We start from the raw sequence: 18,019 nt of genomic DNA on the forward strand, positions 1-18,019 counted from the left end.
CTCTTTTAAAAACTCTTTGCTCAGAACAGTAAAAAGCTATTTTATTTCCTGAGTATGATTGTGTGTGTGTGAGTGTGTGTGTGTGTGTGTGTGTGTCTGTTGTGTCTGTGTGTATATGCATGCATATCTGTACATCATATACATACAGTGCCCAAGGAAGCTAGAAGAAGGTGCCTAATCCCCCTGAAATGTAGATACAGAAGAGGGTGAGCAGCCATGTGGGTGCTGGGAATGGAACCCAGGTCATCAGGAAGAACTGCCAGTGCTTTCAGCCGCTGAACCACCCCTCCAGGCAACAAAGCCTGTTTTCATGGTTCTTGGGTTTTTGTTTGTTTGGTTTTGCTTTACATATTCTGAATATTTATTTTCTTTAAGATGTTAACCTGGCAAAGATTCTGTCCCACTTTAGGCAGTTGATACTTTTCTTATCTGTATAAAAGGTTTTTAGGTTGGGATTCTACTTACCAATTTTTGGCTTTATTCCTGGGACAATAGTCTTATTAAGAAAGTCCTTGCTCAAACCTCTCTCTTGTAGGGTTCCAGCTGTTTCCTTGTGGCAGTTTGAGCTTTGCATTGAGATCTTTGATCTTTTTGGAATTAGTTTTATGCAAGGTGCTAGATGAGCATTTAATCTCCATCTTCTACCTATGGACATCTAAGTTTATCAGCACCATCTGATATCTTTTCTCCAGTGTAGTGTTGACATTTTTGCCAGTTATCAAATTGCTGTAATTAACATGTACTAATGTTTGGGTTTTCTGTTTTGTTCCATTTCTCTACTTCTCTGCTTTTGCTTTGGTGTCATACTGTGTTTTTACTATGACTCTGTAATATGTCTGGAATGGCAAGCCTCCAGCTTTCTGTTTTGTTGACAATTGCTTTGGCTAGTTGATCTCTTTTGTAGTTCTACGATTCTGTGTGTTTCTTGTATGCCTGTGAGTGTTCTTCTTTTGAAGAGCTTTTATTCTACAGTGTGGAAGACATACATTGGCCTATAACACTGACCTGGGATTCTTCTCCCTCATCTGTGCTGATAATGAAAAAATTTGGTCTTTTCACGGTGCTCCACAGTTTCTGAATGAGTGCTCCTCCCCCCAGGGTGTGTGTTAATTTTCTATTAGGTGTGTGAGTGTTTGCTTAAATGCAGGTCTATGTGTGATGTGTGTGCTTGATGCCCTTGGAAGCCAGAAGAGGTCTGTCAGATGCTTCGGAACTGCTGGTTCCAGGTTGTAAGCAGCAGCACGGGTGGAACGGAATTCTCTGCAGGAGACCCAGTGCTCTTGGCCTCTGAGCATCTCTCCAGCCCTTCTTGTGTGTTTCAATATTTTTTCATTTTTGCTTGTATAGCCTAATTCATTTACTTTATCTCTGAGTCCTGATAATCTATACTTTATCTCCTACTTGATCGATCTACTTGTAAGACTTTTTCCCCCCTTTGAGTTTTTCAAGTCCATCTTCATTTTAGCTTCTGTCTTTTCAAAGTTTAGCTCTTTATTGAATTCAGTTTTCTAGTGATTGATTGTCTTTGCTATTTCATTCAACCTTATGCTTGTGTTTTCCTGGGCATTGCTCAGGTTTTATTCTCTTTAAGTTCATTGAGTTGTTTCTTTTGGCTTTCTGAAAACCTGAAGTCTTTGATGAAATTTTGTTCTTTTAAATTTTGTGCCCTTGGGGATCATCTTGGTAATTCTGTAATTCTCATTGGGGGGGGGGGGTGGTAGATTTGATCTTTCCTGTTGTTTGTATTTTTGCAGTGAGACATGGATGTGCCAGGCAAGGTTCTGGCACACAATGCAAGGACATGCTGGGTCTAGGGGTTAGATGTGGTACAGGCTGCATTCAGGGTGGAACCACTTGGTGGGAGGTGGGCTTGGGCTGGTGTGCAGAATATACATCTTGACAGAAGCCCATGAAATGAAGGTAGCATGTACTAAGATTATTTTTTCAGCATATTTGGACAATTCTACAAATTGTTGAATGATTTGAACAAATGTCTTTTACATTGCATTTAAAAAAGATATTAGAGTTCTCTCTCTCTCGTCCCCCCCTCTCTCTCCCTCTCTCTCTCTCTGTGTGTGTGCATGTGTGTGTGTGTGTATGCATGCAGGTGTGTTTGTATGTGGAAATGAACGTAAATATACAGGCCAGAGGTCCGCTTTGCCTGCTTCTCTGCATACACCTTGTTTTCTGTGACCTGGGGCTCAGTGATGAGGTTAGGCTGGATGGCCAATTATCATCAGTTTTCCTCCTGGCTGCTTCTCCAGCATTACGATTTCACATCTGTCCCGCCACATCTCACTTGCCTCAGGCTGTTCTGCTTATGTTGGAAGCCCTTGGATGGTTGAGTGACCAATCTTCCCCAAACTTGATGTTGCTCTTTTGGTTTTTTTTTTTTTTTTGTTTGTTTTTGTTGTTGTTTTGTTTGAACCAGGGTCTTGGTGTATAGCTCTGGCTGGCCTGAGACTCGGAGGTCTGCCTGTCTCTGACTCCCTGGTGCTAGGGTTAAAGGCATGTATTACCAAGTCAGCCTAATGTTATAAATTAAGATTGATATAAAACTGTGAGAAAGTTACTGTAGGAACTGTTCACATAAGACAGTTTTCTATACTCCCATAACTCACTCATGAATAGCACACCTAGAATCAACACCCCTCCTTAAAAATTCATGTATTGTAGTAGAAGACCCGTATATTGACACCATTGCTTTTAGTTTATTGGTAATGTTAGGATCTATCTTGGTGCTATATAGTTGGACAAATAGAGTTGCGTCTACCATGCGATGTGGAGATACTTTTACTGCCCTTATATTCTTTGTTCTCTGTATTCCTCTCTACCTCCAACTTCTGCTTCTAAAAGCACTAAATGCCTTTCTTTCTAGTTTTTTCCTTTACAGACTATTCTGCATTGGGGATCATACATAATGCACTTCTTTCAGATCAGCTCTCCTCCTTTGTAATGTATACTTAAGGGCCCCTCTATGCCTTTTCATCGCTGATAGCCGTTTGAATGTTCTGGTTTACTATTTCACCCATGGAAGCCATATCAATGTTCCCACATATTGGTGACTATGAAAAAATTTTTTATAATAGATGTCTTTTTGTATATGTTTTAAACTCCCGTGTATGCCATTGTTAGCATGTGTGGAGGTCAGAGGAGAACTTGCTGGAATTGATTTTATTATCTATGTCGCATGCTTGGAACTCAGATGGTCAAGGTTAGTACCCGAGCACCTTTATCTCCTGAGCCATCTTGCCAGTCCTGACAGACTTTTAATGTTAATTTAACACTGCATTTGTGGTAAACCTACTCCTTTAATATTAGATTGTATTGTCAAGGCTTTGTTTAGACTTTTTGCTGCCTGTGTTTGTCAGGGATATTAATGCCCATGGTTTTTTGTAATTTCTGATGGAGTTTTAGGATTATATTAAATTCAGCAAGCTGTGCAGTCATCACTGTAATAAGTTTGAGAATACTCTACAACCCCTTAAAGCTTCACTAAGTCACATACATTGGGTCCTGATGCTATCCCTAGCCATAGGTAACCACTGATGAGCTGTCTGGCTGTATAGATTTGCCTTTTCTGGGCACCTAAGAAAAATCATGTATGTGTCTACATTCTTTTAGCTTTTTGCATGTTCTTGAGGCTTATGTGTTTTTATGGAATGAACCTATATTTTAATTTTAATGGCCATACATAACAGCCTTTTGTTTTCTTGCTCATCAACTGGAAGACATTAGATTGCTTTCACTTTTTGGCTGTTTTGCTGCTGTGCACACTGACATGTAGGTCATTGAATGGTCAAGTGTTCCTATTGGAATGGACAAGCAGAAGTGGCCATGCTGAGCCAATTGTCCTTCATACTGAGTTCCTGGAGGGCAGGACTGTGTTCGTGGGTTTAGTAGTGCCTTGTTGGTCTTTGAGTTGGATCAGCTGCATGCTTGCCAACATGACAGGTCACTAAATTGATCAAAAGCTCTTTGTGAGATGTCTCATGTGACCACTGATTTTTATAAAAACTGTCCTCCCCCTTCAAATGAATTTTTTCTTTATTCCATGCAGTCTTATCAACCTTGGAGATTTTTACATGGCCTACATTCATATTTTCATCAGAACCTCATGGGTATCTTCAGACAGTACTTACTAAGACAAAGCCTTATTTACCTTGGCTCTTGTTAGCAGTGCTGCTGTGAAAGTGTGTGTGCACATACACTGTTTGAGCACTGGGTTTTAGTTCTTTTGTTCTTACATCTAGGAGCAGGTGTCTGGAATTGACTGAGCAACAGAAACAAAATTAAAAGCAAAAATCAGGGCCAGCATGACGACTCAACAGGTAAAGATACTTCTGCCACGCCTGCCAACCTGAGTTTGATCCCTGGGATCTACATAGTGGAGGAAGAGAATCAACTCCCATTACTTGTCCTCCAGACTTTCATAAGTGCCCTGTGGCATGTGTACACGTCACCTCCCCCCCCAGAATGATGGAATGTAAAAATCATTTCTAGGGATAAATGGCAGACAGCAGGACATAGTGGTGGCACTAGTAGTTGTGTGTCCATCTTTTGTCATTGTTCCTGTTACTTATGGAGTGTGTATATTTGCTATAAACTCACAAAAAGCTAAGGAGGAATCAAAGAAAGAGAAATATTTCCCAATAAAAGAAGGAAACACATGAACTAAAACTAGAATTTTTGATTCCCTTTGTAGCTGTGCACATTCCTGACCCTGCCATTTCAAAGCTGCCTGGACATTGCCCAGAGCTTCCTACAGTAACTCTTTCCTGTGAGGGCAATGGAATGGACGGAGTGAGTCTCCCTCGCTCCAGTGGGCAGGGTAGAATGTAGAACTTGTTTAGGCTTCTGACAGGGTCTAGATGAACGCCTTTACTCAGTTTTAGAAACAGAGTAAAGTATTTCCCCTACTCAAGTATTCTCTCACTTTAAGAAACAGGAAGCTTGATGCAGGCAAGAGACTTTTAAAAAATTAATTACTTTACAAGAGTTTTAATAGTGAGAAGATACTACAAAAGCTGTTTGGTGCCACTCACAAGATGAGCAAAGTCTACAGCCGGTGCAGAATGGCTCTGTATTTTCAGCCTCTCAAGTGGTTTTTGTTTTTTTATATCCAAGGTTTAGCTGGGTTTTGTTGTTACAGTGGGATCAGATTTGACTTACATCAGAGTTTTCATTTGCTAACATCTTTTCACCTGAGCCTAACTCTAAGCTCTTTACCTTCTTCTGCTTGAGTTGACTTTCTGTGAGCACTGCTAAATGACACACAGATTCCTTGTTTATCTCTCTGGAGTTAGTTTTTCACCCCCAGTCTCCCAGGTGTCCAAATATGGCTAGCCCTGAAAACAAACATACAAGTCATTTGTATAACTGAGCAGGTTGTGCTTACATATGTAAGGATGGTAGGCCCTGCCCTCACACACACACACACACACACACACACACACACTGAGTCTGAAGAGAAGTAAAGAGGGTGTGTGGGAAGAAAGGGAAGGGGAAAGGATGCAACTATAATCCCAAAATGAATAATTAAAAAACTGATGTTGTGGCAAGTGGGATTAAGTGAGATCATGTCAGAGGACAAGGACTCACGAGGCTCAGCTTCTCCACATAGAAGTTTCACATTCCTCTGTCCGGAAGTGGTTAAAACTGAACTTCTGAGCCAAATGCCCAGTGTCAAGTTCTACTTAGCTGCTTCCAAGCTTTGTTAAGCCTCAGAAGATTACTCAGATTTTCAAGCCACACTGTCCTCATATACACAAGAATAAGAATACTGCTTTAAAGGGCTGCAAAGATTAAATAAGGAAATATAGTAAAAGCCATAGTATCTGACACATAGTAAGTGCTCAGTGAAGTAGTAGACAAAAGCAGAAAATATCAGTTGTCTGAGATGCTGCCAGAGACTTGCTGTCTCATATGTGGTAACTAAATGGCTTCATCACACAGGTTTCCACTGTAATTTTAGTAACTGAGTTACCAGCAATCAATGTCCTCATTTTATCTACTCATTGAGTGGAGATAAACTAGCATAGTGCATGTGAAGGTACTTTACACAAACAGGTTCGTACTTGAGGGTAAATGGTACACAGAAAGAATAGGTATGGGTGAACTGTGTGGCTCAGTGAGAACTTTGTTCTTCAAGCAAGGGTATCTGAATTTGAATACCCAGAATCCATATAAACAAAGTGGATATGGCCACAAATGTCTGTAATCCCAGCACTGTAGGGCAGACAGGCAGATCCTAGGAGCTCACTAGCTAGTTGGTGTAGCTCAACTAGTGATTCAGTAGGAGACCTTGTCTCAAGAGAATAAGGCAGAGCAGTAGGGGAAGACACTGATGTTCTCCTCTGGGCTCTGCATATGCAAACTGTAGGCCATTGAGCTGGATCTGGGGCATCTGTTGTACTTTAAGGCACTGAGAGTCGTTCCGGACATCCCAATCTCATAGTCTCAAGTATCCAAGTACTGACATTTCCTTACATTTATGTAGTAGGCATGCAGCCAGTAGCTGGAGTACATCAGATAAGGCAAATTTACTTTTTAAATTAGAGTGGCTTTTTTCATAGTGGTAGCACTGTGTTGTGGAAACAGTATGCAGACCAATGCTTACTTCTCGCACCTTTATCTTCCGTAACAAACATTTGCTGTGCTTACTTATTTCTACTAAGAGCACTGTGGATTTTAAATTAAGCTGTTAATTTTGTTATAGCATTTGTTTACAGAAATGTTATCTTTGGGATAAAGACCGTTACATCTGATGCAGTTACAGGCATCGGATTCTCTCCTGTGCTTAGTGTCCTGGGAAATCATACGCATGTGACCACCAGAGACGGGAGAGGAGACTTAGAGCTGTTGGCATCAGGGCAAGCTCCTTTGGAATAAATGTCACCTCTCTGCACACACTAGCTGTCACACTGGCATTTACGTGCTCACCTTGGCATCTTCCACTTCCTAAAGTGGGAATTTGCTGTGTGATGAGAAAAACAAAACAAAACAAACAACAACAAAAAAAGCAGGTTGGTTGTAACTGCACAAGTTCCATGAAAGCATGTTGGGAGTCACATAATGAAAAAGCAGATATTTTTATTATGATGTTTATCCATATTTGGCATTGCTGTAAATGGCTGACTAACATTTACTGCCAATTCAGTACAAATGTGTGGTTTGGTAATACCAGAACAGCAAATTTAAATGAAAAATAAAAGTTAAACATTTCCACACAAAATTTTACAGTCTGACATTTCACTGTGTAGGTAAAAAGACAGTTTTTTAAACTACAGGTTATTCAGCATGAATAAAAAACTACAACTTTTATTTTTAAACAGGAGTCACTGGTTTTTAATTTTTACACATTTAAAAATTACTGTGATAAAAAATAATGAAAAAGCTTCTTAATAATGCCATACACAGTATAATATAGATTTGTCCCCATTATATAGCATTTGTTTAATATACAAAATAGAATATTGACACACTGAAATCTATATGTAGTTAAGCAGGTTATTTAGGAGGGTATTTTCATACAGCCATTTATCAGAAAATAAAATCCTTTCAGGCATGTTTTAGATAGAAGCCAACCCTTTCCTGAAAACCTGATCACCAATCCTGATAGACCAGGCTGACTGAAAATAGTCTGGAAAATGAGAAAACTTCCATCTGAAGTGGTTTGCAGTGTCTGCACACCCTATCCCACCTTCTAACACTGAAACCAGGCACATAAGAAACACATTCAACTACAGCTTATCGTTGGGGTGACCAACCAAAATCTAAAGCTCCTGAAGGCTACCATGATTCTTGAATGCTAACAGATCAAAACATACCATCATGGTTTATCCCATGGTGATATTTCTTCATGGTACATAAGAGGGAGCAAAATCCTGGGACCAGTGTCCAGCTGGGATTCTCGTCCCTTCTTGTCCCATCCCTGTTCTGCCCTACTCAGCAGTGCTGGCGGTGCTGGCTTTTCCATGCTCACCAGAGCTCACCCTGACTCATCATTAAGGACTCCACACTATGTGGCCCTTGTTCCTTTGGGGTAGTCTCACTTATTGGTTTGTCTTTCCTTAAAGAAGGCAGTGCTTCCTAGGTTCTCTTCCCTAAGTTTCCTGTCTCCTTTCTGTTGCATATACAGAATCCCAAGCCAATGCCTAAAATAACCAGAATGTCCCTTTTTTGTCCTACCAGTAATTAAAGATAGTTTTCAAGATCTGTTGTGAGTCATACAGGCATGTCACCAACTCACTGAAGTGATTATAAAATCTAAATAGTTTGGAACGGTATGACGTCACACACAGGAAAGAAGCTGCTCTCCAACAGTACCGTATCTTTCTCACCTATGCTCAGTTACGACAGCCAAGGAGCATAGCTCTTTATACAGCTAACGGAAAGCTTCAGATAGTAGTTTTATGAATGTCTGTTGCCTTCTGTTAATAACAAAGCATATATATCTTTTCCTTTTTTTTCTTTTTTGGAGCTCTATTTTTGAAAGCCAAGCTGGTTGGGACTGAAAGCAGATTTATGTGTGATGTGCTTTTTTTGGGTTTAACCATATAACATTCCATAAATGTACAATAATCTATTTTTGAGAAGCTCATTTTGAAACTTAACACTGTCATTGATAATATTCAAGTGGTATTTCTTAGGCACCATAAATTTCACATCCAGCTGGGTTACAATTATTTTAAAGTACTTTGAGACCAATTTAAACCATTACAAACTGAACATTCCCTTTTAGAGATAATTCAAAAAGCAAATGATTACACTTTTTATTAAATAATTTCTGCAAAATACTGAAAATAACAACATTCAAAAAGCATTCAAAGAAAACAAACATGTCCTCATCTTTCTTGGAAAGGATGGAAAGGGTTAGTGTATTACTGGCGTCCTATGCGATTCTTTAGTATTTACATATTGCTGGCTCCTCTGCGCATTATTGCCAAACTTCTAAAGCCTCTGTTTCTGTTACCATGTGGGGAGGCTGCATGTGAAAATAACCCTGTTACTGGATGGTGCCTATAACTACAGAAGCGCCACCTTTCTGTCCTGTTTATGTATGTTAGCGCAAGGGGGAGTTTAATAGACCAAACCTGCACTGACAGGGTCATGGTTGGATGAGGATGGTTAGAATGGGAGGCGGGAACTAGTTCCCTTGTGATCTGATTGGGTCAAAGCCTCAGAACCTCCAGTGCACACAGGGCCAGTCTCCAGTTCCCTCTCCCTAGCTTAGAGAAACCTGTTTTAATTTCCAAGAGTGCTGAGGCCTGTATGGATGCTCTTGCACACTATAGATCATATAGGATATCCATCAACATTTCTTTGACCCCTACAAAAAATATATATAACATGTCATGATAAAGCAATCTCATCTAAAAATCATTCTTATTTTACACTATACAGCTATTTTACAATCATTTTAATAAATTGCATGTAAAGCTGCAGTAGCCCTTCCCTTCCCAGATTAGTGAATACCAATATGATATATATCTGAAACTATAACTAAATATAAAAATATATTAGAAGTTTCATATTTTAATATTAGATTTTCAGTTTTCTATTACACAATAATTTGGCCACCTTAAACAGAAATCAGATTTCTTGTGGCTTAGTAAGTGTGTTAAGCTTTGAGTCACAGAAAGTTGGTAAGGTGCACACAGAAAGGGCTACTACAGCTTCCTTTTTTTTGTTGTTTTTTGTTTTGTTTTTAATGATAATTCTCAGTGTGAAGAAGTTCACAAGACTTGTGTTAAATTCTATGGCACATGTAGGGATGTGTAGTTGGACAAACACAGATGCCTTACATTCATTTTTAATAACAAAAATCAGTAGCTGATTTTCCTGTACCACCAGGAACGCTAGACCAAATTGGTGACGGGTGGGATGTGAAAATGGGTGTCTAGCCATTCTTGCCATATTAGAGATTTAGTTGGGGGTAAAGTTTAATGAGGGAAGTTACTTGGTCTGATTAAAACAATCTCTCGGCTTTATCAGAGCTGGTTATCTGGAATAATACAATTAAAAATGTTATACAAACCACTCCAGAAGGTCCTGAAAGAGCTGATTTACGAACTCTGTTGCTATCCCACCACTGAAGAGATGGTGCATTAGGTGCAAATGGGGCCTTTTGGTAGTTACTGTTTTACAATTAGTCTTTTGAAACCATCATCCACAGTTTACCCAGCAGGTCACTGGACTAGGTGCTTGTTCTATACCAGTTAGGACGGTTAATCTGCACAACCTATGTAATTCTCCATGGAAGCAGATATATACAGAGTAAGAGCTTTTGACAAGAATACTGGAGATCTGAGTCAATTTCTGTGGTCTTCTGATAGCTTAGTGCCATCAGGGTAGAAGCACCGACCCATTTTCACACGGAAATTAATGTTAGCGTCTAGGAGAGCTGTGAAGCAGCTGCCCGTCTTAAACAGCTGTACAATAACTGGAATACAAAAATTATTTAAGGAAAACGAGCAAGCATAGTTCACTGAATATAAAGGAAATTGTTAAAACCAGACAGTAATAGCTATAAAAGGCACAACTTCCCTTTTCTGATATACACTTGTAAACTTTTTTCAGGTTTCCATGCATAAATCAAAATGCTATCCTAACTATACATGGGAAAAATACACCAACAGAAAGTCTAGAAAGTTTTATCCAGCCAACTGAAAGTATGAGCAGAAAGTGGATCAAATGGACTTTGGGCACTGGTGGTTTAGGTGCGGTACTTCTCTGGTAGTGGACATGCCTCCACACAACTGTTTTTAGATTCTGTGACCCACCAACCAATGCACTTTACTGTCTGCTTTCCTGTCACTTAAAAGTGATGACTCAACTTCTTCTGTTGCCAAGTCTTGGCCCTCTATAAACCACATGTAGTGCGTATTTAAAACAAAAACAAGACAGAAACAAAAAGAACAACAAAACATCTACAAGACAAATTGATAAGTTTGTACAGTAAAAGCTATAAATTCAACTTTCTTTAAGGCAACCTTTCTTAGTAAGGCAGTCATTTTTGATGAAACAGAAGCTTTTTGATATTTCCATTTGAATATTTTGGTATCTGATTAGTGATGATTTCAGCTAACATCTCTGGAAATTCAATACTCATGTTCTTATCCAAAAATGTTTGGAAGCAGTAGGTAAGGAGATTTTCAACCACCTGTAAGAGAAGATACGGTAGAGTGAGGCTTCACAGCATAACTGTGAATGGGTCATATCTCTTGGCTTCCCCACCAAGTCTTGTCATATTTATTTTTATCGAAAATAAATTCTTCCTTTCTGACTGAGAGAGAGAGCTGGGTCACCTCCATCAGTATTCAAGACCTGCCAGGAACTCTCAGGGCACAGGTAGCATGGTGCTCTCTGGGAATGGGTCTGTTCCAACCCAGACTGAGAGCCAAACTCCACCATCGGGACTCAGGACCTGCCTGCAGATGGCTAAGCAACCAGAAGAGCCTCAGAAGGACTCTCCCACCTGAGCCCACGGAGACAGAGCCCAGCCACCACCATCAGAACTCACTACATAACCACAAAGAGCAAAACACTCAGGAGAAATCTCCCTCCTGAGCCCACAGGCCCTCAGATCCACAGGAGAGACATGCTCCAGTCAGAGACAACAAGATCACCTATAATCACAGATAACAAGATGGCAAGAGGAAGCACAAGAACCTAAGCAATGGAAACCAAGACAACATGGCAACAAGTTCTCCCACCACAGCAAGTATTGGGTTTCCCAACACACCAGAAAAACAAGATTTAGATTTCAAATTGTACTTCATGATGATGATGGAGGTCTTTGAAAAGTGCATGAATAACTCCCTTAAACAATTACAGGAAAACCAGAACACACGTAAACAAGTAGAAGCCCTTAAAAAGGAAACACAAAAATCACTCAAAGAGCTACAAGAAAACACAAGCAAACAGGTGAAGGAATTGAAAATGGAAATAGAAACAATAAAGAAATCACAAAAAGAGTCAACCCTGGAGATAGAAAACCTAGGAAAGAGTCACAGATGCAAGCATCACCAACAGACTATAAGAGATGGAAGAGAGGATCTCAGGGACAGAAGACAACATAGAAAACATTGACACACCAGTCAGAGCAAATGCAAAGATCAAAAAGCTCCTAACCCAAAACATTCAAGATATCCAGGACACAATGAGAAGACCAAACCTATGGATAATAGGAGTAGAAGAAGGTAAAAATGCCCAAATAAAAGGCCCAGTAAATATCTTCAACAAAATCATAGAAGAAAACTTCCCTTAAGAACAATATGACCATGAACATACAAGAAGCCTATAGAACTCCAAATAGATTGAACCAGAAAAGAAATTCCTCCCAACACATAATAGTCAAAACATCAATTGTTCAAAAGAAAGAATACTAAAAGCAGTAAGGGAAAAAGGACAAGTAACATATAAAGGTAGACAGCTAAGAATTACACCTGCCTTCTCAACTGAGACTATGAAAGCTAGAAGATCCTGGACAGATGTCATACAGACACTAAGAGAACAAAAATGCCATCCCAGGCTACTATATCCAGCAATACTTTCAATTACCATAGATGGTGAGACCAAGATATTCCAGAACAAAACCAAAGTAACAAAATATCTGTCCACAAATCCAGCCCTACAAAGGACAATAGATGGAAAACTCCAACACAAGGAGGGAAACTATACCCTAGAAAAAGCAAGAAAATAATCCTGCAAGAAAACCACAGGAAGAAAAGCACACAAACATACTTCTACCCCTAACAATAAAAATAACAGGAAACAACAACCACTATTCCTTAATATCACTTAACATCAATGGACTCAATTCCCCAATAAAAAAGACACAGACTATCAGACTGGCTACTAAACAGGATCCAGCATTTTGTTGCATAAAGGAAACCTATCTCAGAGACAAAGACAGATACTATCTCAGACTAAAAGGCTGGGAAAAAAACTTTCAAGCAAATAGTCCTAAGAAACAAGCAAGCTGGAGTAGCCATTCTAATATTGAATAAAATAGATTTTTAACCAAAAGTTATTAAAAAAGATAAGGAAGGACACTTTTTACTCATTACAAGAAAAAATTTTAAGATGAACTCTCAATTGTGAACATCTATGCTCCAAATACAAGGGCACCCACATTCATTAAAAAAAAAAAAAAAAAAAAAAACCCTACTAAAGCTCAAAGGATATATTTCACCACACACAATAATAGTGGGGACTTCAACACGCTACTCTCCTCAATGGACAGACAGATCATGAAAGCAGAAACTGAACAAAGACACAGGGAAACTAGCAGAGGTTATGAACCAATTTGGACTTGACAATCATCTACAGAACATTTCATCCTAAAACAACACACCTTCTCAGCACCTCACAGCACCTTCTCCAAACTGACCATATACCCTGAAACAAAATAGGCCTCACCAGATATAAGAAGATCAAAATACTCCCATGCATCCTATCAGATCACCACGAACTAAGGCTTATCTTTAATAACAACAAAGTCAACAAAAGGCCCACATACACATGGAAGCTGAACAATGCTCTACTCAATGATAACATGGTCAAGAAAAATGAAGAAGTTAAGGATCTTTCAGAATCTAACGAAAATGAAGGCACAACATACCCAAACTTATGGGATGTAATGAAAGCAGTACTAAGTGTAAAACTCATAGATCTAAGTGCCCCCAAAAAGAAACTGGAGAGAGCATACACTAGCAGCTTGACAGAACAACTGAAAGCTTTCGAACAAAAAGAAGCAGATATACCTGAGATGGCAGGAAATAATCAAACTCAGAGAAGAAATCAACTGAGTAGATAAAAAAGAACTATACAAAGAATCAACAAAACCAAGAGCTGTTTTTTTTGAGAAAATCCACAAGATCTATAAGCCCTTAGCCAGACTAACTACAGGGCACACACAGAGTATCCAAATTAACAAAATCAAATGAGAGTGGAGACATAATAATAGAAACTGCAGAAATTCAAGAAATCATCAGATCCTACTACAAAAGCCTATACTCAACAAATCTGGAAAATCTGGAGGAAATAGACAAATTTCTAGACAGATACCAGATACCAAAGTTAAATCATGATCAGATAAACCATATAAACAGTCCTGTAACACCTAAAAAAAACACCTAAAAAGGCAGTCATCCAAAGCCTCCCAAGCAAAAAAGCCCAGGACCAGATGGGTCCTGTGCAGAATTCTATCAGACCTTCATAGAAGACCTAATACCAATACTCTACAAACTATTCCACAAAATAGAAACAGAAGGAACACTACTCATTCATTCTTTGAAGCCACAATAACTGTCATAACTAAACCACACGAAGACCCTACAAAGAAAGAGTACTTTAGACCAATTTCCCTCATGAACATTGATGCAAAAATACTCAATAAAATTCCTGCAAACCAAATCCAAGAACACATCAAAATGATCATTCACCATGATCACGTAGGCTTCATCCCAGAGATGGTTCAATAAACGGAAATCCACCATATAAACAAACTCAAAGAAAAAAAAACACATGATCATCTCACTGGATGCTGAGAAAGCATTTGACAAAATTGAACACCCCTTCATGTTAAAAGTCTTGGAAAGAGCAGGAATCCAAGGCCCATACCTAAACATAGTAAAAGCAATATATGGCAAACCAGTAGCCAAAACCAACTAAATGGCGAGAAACTTAAAGCATCCCCACTAAAATCAGGGAATAGACAAGGCTGCCCACTCTCACCATACCTATTAAATATAGTACTGGAAGTCCTGGCCAGAGTAATTAGACAGCAAAAGGAAGTCAAAGGGATACATATCAGAAAGGAAGAAGTCTAAATATCACTATTTGCTGATGATATAATAGTATATTTAACTGACCCCAAAAATTCCACCAGAGAACTCCTACAGCTGATAAACAACTTCAGCAAAGTGGCTGGTTATAAAATTAACTCAAATTAGTAGCCTTCCTCTACTCAAAGAATAAACATACTGAGAAAGAAATTAGGGAAATGACACCCTTCACAATAGTCAAAAACATTATGAAATACCTTGTTGTGACCCTAACTAAGGAAGTGAAAGGTCTGTATGATAAGAACTTCAAATCTCTGAAGAAGAATATTGAAGAAGATCTCAGAAGATGAAAAGATCTCTCATGCTCATGAATTGGAAGGATCAACATTGTAAAAATGGCCATCTTACTAAAAGCAATCTACAGATTCAATGCAATCCCCATCAAAATTCCAACTCAATTCTAAGTTGAAAAGAGCAATTTGCAAATTCATCTGGATTAACAAACCTAGAATATCGAAATCCATCCTTAACAACAAGAAAACATCTGCGGGAATCACCATCCCTGACCTCAAGCTATATTACAAGGTAATTGTGTTAAAAACCACATGGTACTCGTACAGAGATAGGCAGGTTGATCAATGGAACAGAATAGAAGATCCAGAAATGAGCTCTCATACTGATTTTTGACAAAGGAATTGAAAACATTCAATGGAAAAAGGACAACATCTTCAACAAATGGGGTTGGCTCAACTGGCACTCAGCATGCAGAAAAATAAAAATAGACCCTTTCTTATCTCTTCATACAAGGCTCAAGTGCAAGTGGATCAAAGATCTCCACATTAAACCAGGTACACTGAAACTATTAGATGAGAAAGTAGGGAAAACCTCAGAACACATAGGCACAGGGGAAAATTTCCTGAACAGAACACCAATGGCTTGTGCTCTAAGACCAAGGATGGAGAAATGGGACTTAATGAGATTGCAAAGTTTCTGTAAGGCTAAGGACACTGTCAAGAAAACAAAACAGCAGCCAACAGATTGGGAAAAGATCTTTACCAACCCACATCTGATAGAGGTCTAATATCCAATATATACAAAGAACCCAAGAAGTTAGACGCCAGAGAATCAAACAATCCTATTAAAAAATGGAGTACAGAGCTAAACAAAATCTATTCTCAATAATAAAAGAACTTCAGGGGGAATCACCATCTCTGACCTCAAGCTATATTACAAATCAATCATGATAAAAATTGCATGGTATTGGTACAGAGATAGGCAGGTAGATCAATGGAACAGAACAGAAGACCCAGAAATGTACCCTCATGCTTATGGTCACTTGATCTTTGACAAAGGATCGAAAAACACTCAATGTAAAAAGACAGCCTCTTCAACAAATGGTGTTGCTTCACCTGGCAGTCAGAATGCAGAAAAATGCAAATCAATTTATTCTTATCTCTTTGTACAAAGCTCAAGTGCAAATGGATCAAAGACCTCCACATTAAACCAGGTATACTGAAAGTATCAGAAGAGAAAGTGAGAAGAGCTTAGAACATATAGGCACAGGGGAAATTTTCCTAAACACAACATCAATGGCTTATGCTCTAATATCAAGAATCAACAAATGGGACCTCATGAAATTGTAAAGTTTCTGTAAGGCTAAGGACACTGTTAAGAAGAAAAAGTGGCAGCCATCAGATTGGGAACAGATTTTTACCAATCCTACATCTGATAGAGGGCTAGTATCCAATATATACAAAGAACTCAAGAAATTAAGCTCCAGAGAATCAAACAATCCTATTTTAAAACATGAGATATAGAGCTAAACAGGATTTTAAACTGAGGAATACCTAAAGAAATGCTTAACATTTCTATAGGTATCATTTCCTAGTCACCAGGGAAATACAAATCAAAATAACCCTGAATTTCCACCTCACACCAGTCAGACTGGCTAAGATCTAAAACTCAGATGACAGCAGATGCTGGTGAGGATGTGGAGAAAGAGGAACACTCCTCCACTATTGGTGGAGATGTAAGCTGGTATAACCACTCTGGAAATCAGTCTGAAGGTTGCTCAGAAAATTGAATATAGTACTGAACATAACCTGAAGACCCAGCTATTACATTCCTGAGCATATACCCCCAAAATGCTCCAACATCTAACAAGGACACGTGCACCACCATGTTCATAGCAGCCTTATTTATAATAGCCAGAAGGTGGAAAGAACCCAGATGTCCTTCAACAGAGGAATGGATACAGAAATTGTGGTACATTTAAACAATTAAGTACTACTCAGCTATTAGAAACAATGGCTTTATGAAATTCCTAGGCAAATGGATGAAACTAGAGACTATCATCCTGAGTGAGGTAACCCAGTCACAAAAGAACACCATGGTATGCACTCACTGATAAGCAGATAGTAGCTTCAGAAAGCTCTCAATACCCAAGAAACAATTCATAGATCTTATGAAGCTCAAAAAGAAAGAAAACAAAATGTGGATAGCCCAGTCCTTCTTAGAAGGGAGAACAAAACACTCACAGGAGGAAATACAAGGTCAAATAGAGGAGCAGGGATTGAAGAAAAGATCATTCAAAGGCTGCCTCACTTGGGGATCCACCCCATATGTGGCCACTATTGGTGATACCAAGATGTACTTACTGGCAGGAACCAGATATTGACCCCTCCATAGGGGCTCTTGCCAGAGTCATAGAGATACAGCTGAGCATGTTTGCAGCTAACCATCAGACTGAACATGGGGACCCCAATGAAGGTGCTAAAGAAAGGCCTGAAGGAGCTGAAAGGGGTTGCAACCTCATGGGAAGAACAACATTATCAACCAAATCCTGTAAAACTCCTAAGGACTAAAGCACCAATCACTAAGCACATATCAAAACCTATGTGTGCTAGAACTGTGCTTCTAGTTGCATATGTAGCAGAAGATAGCAGTGTCTGGCATCAATGTGAGAAGAGGCCTTTGGTCCAGGGAGGGCACGTTTTCCCAGTATAGGGGAATGCCAAGTCACTGAGGTGGAGAGGGAGATTAGGAGTGAGTGCACTTTTGTGGAGACAAGTGAAGGGGGTGGGGTGGGAGCAGGGTGGGGAAAAAGGTTAACATTTCAAATGTAAATATAAAGAGTATCTAATAAAAAATTCTTTTCTCATGTAATCTATCCTGATTATGGCTTGTCCTTCTACTCTTCCTAGTTCCTCCCAACATCTTCTCTCGGT

The 18,019-nt window shown here is 39.1% G+C and overlaps 1 protein-coding gene across 3 annotated transcripts in view; it reads right to left on the reverse strand.

Annotated features, from left to right (window-relative positions):
• Positions 1-7,074: 7,074 nt before the first annotated feature.
• NR3C1 (nuclear receptor subfamily 3 group C member 1) overlaps positions 7,075-18,019 on the reverse strand; it is an 89,592-nt gene continuing 78,647 nt past the window's right edge. For all 3 annotated transcript variants that reach the window (XM_080920092.1, XM_080920093.1, XM_080920091.1), the window contains exon 9: positions 7,075-11,164. In XM_080920092.1, coding sequence (XP_080776218.1) covers positions 11,012-11,164 — 153 coding nt within the window. In that variant the 3' untranslated portion in view covers positions 7,075-11,011. The remainder of the gene's footprint in view (positions 11,165-18,019) is intronic.

This window comes from Micromys minutus (assembly GCF_963924665.1).
Source record: "Micromys minutus genome assembly, chromosome: 8".
In the NCBI taxonomy this organism is placed as follows: domain Eukaryota; kingdom Metazoa; phylum Chordata; class Mammalia; order Rodentia; family Muridae; genus Micromys; species Micromys minutus.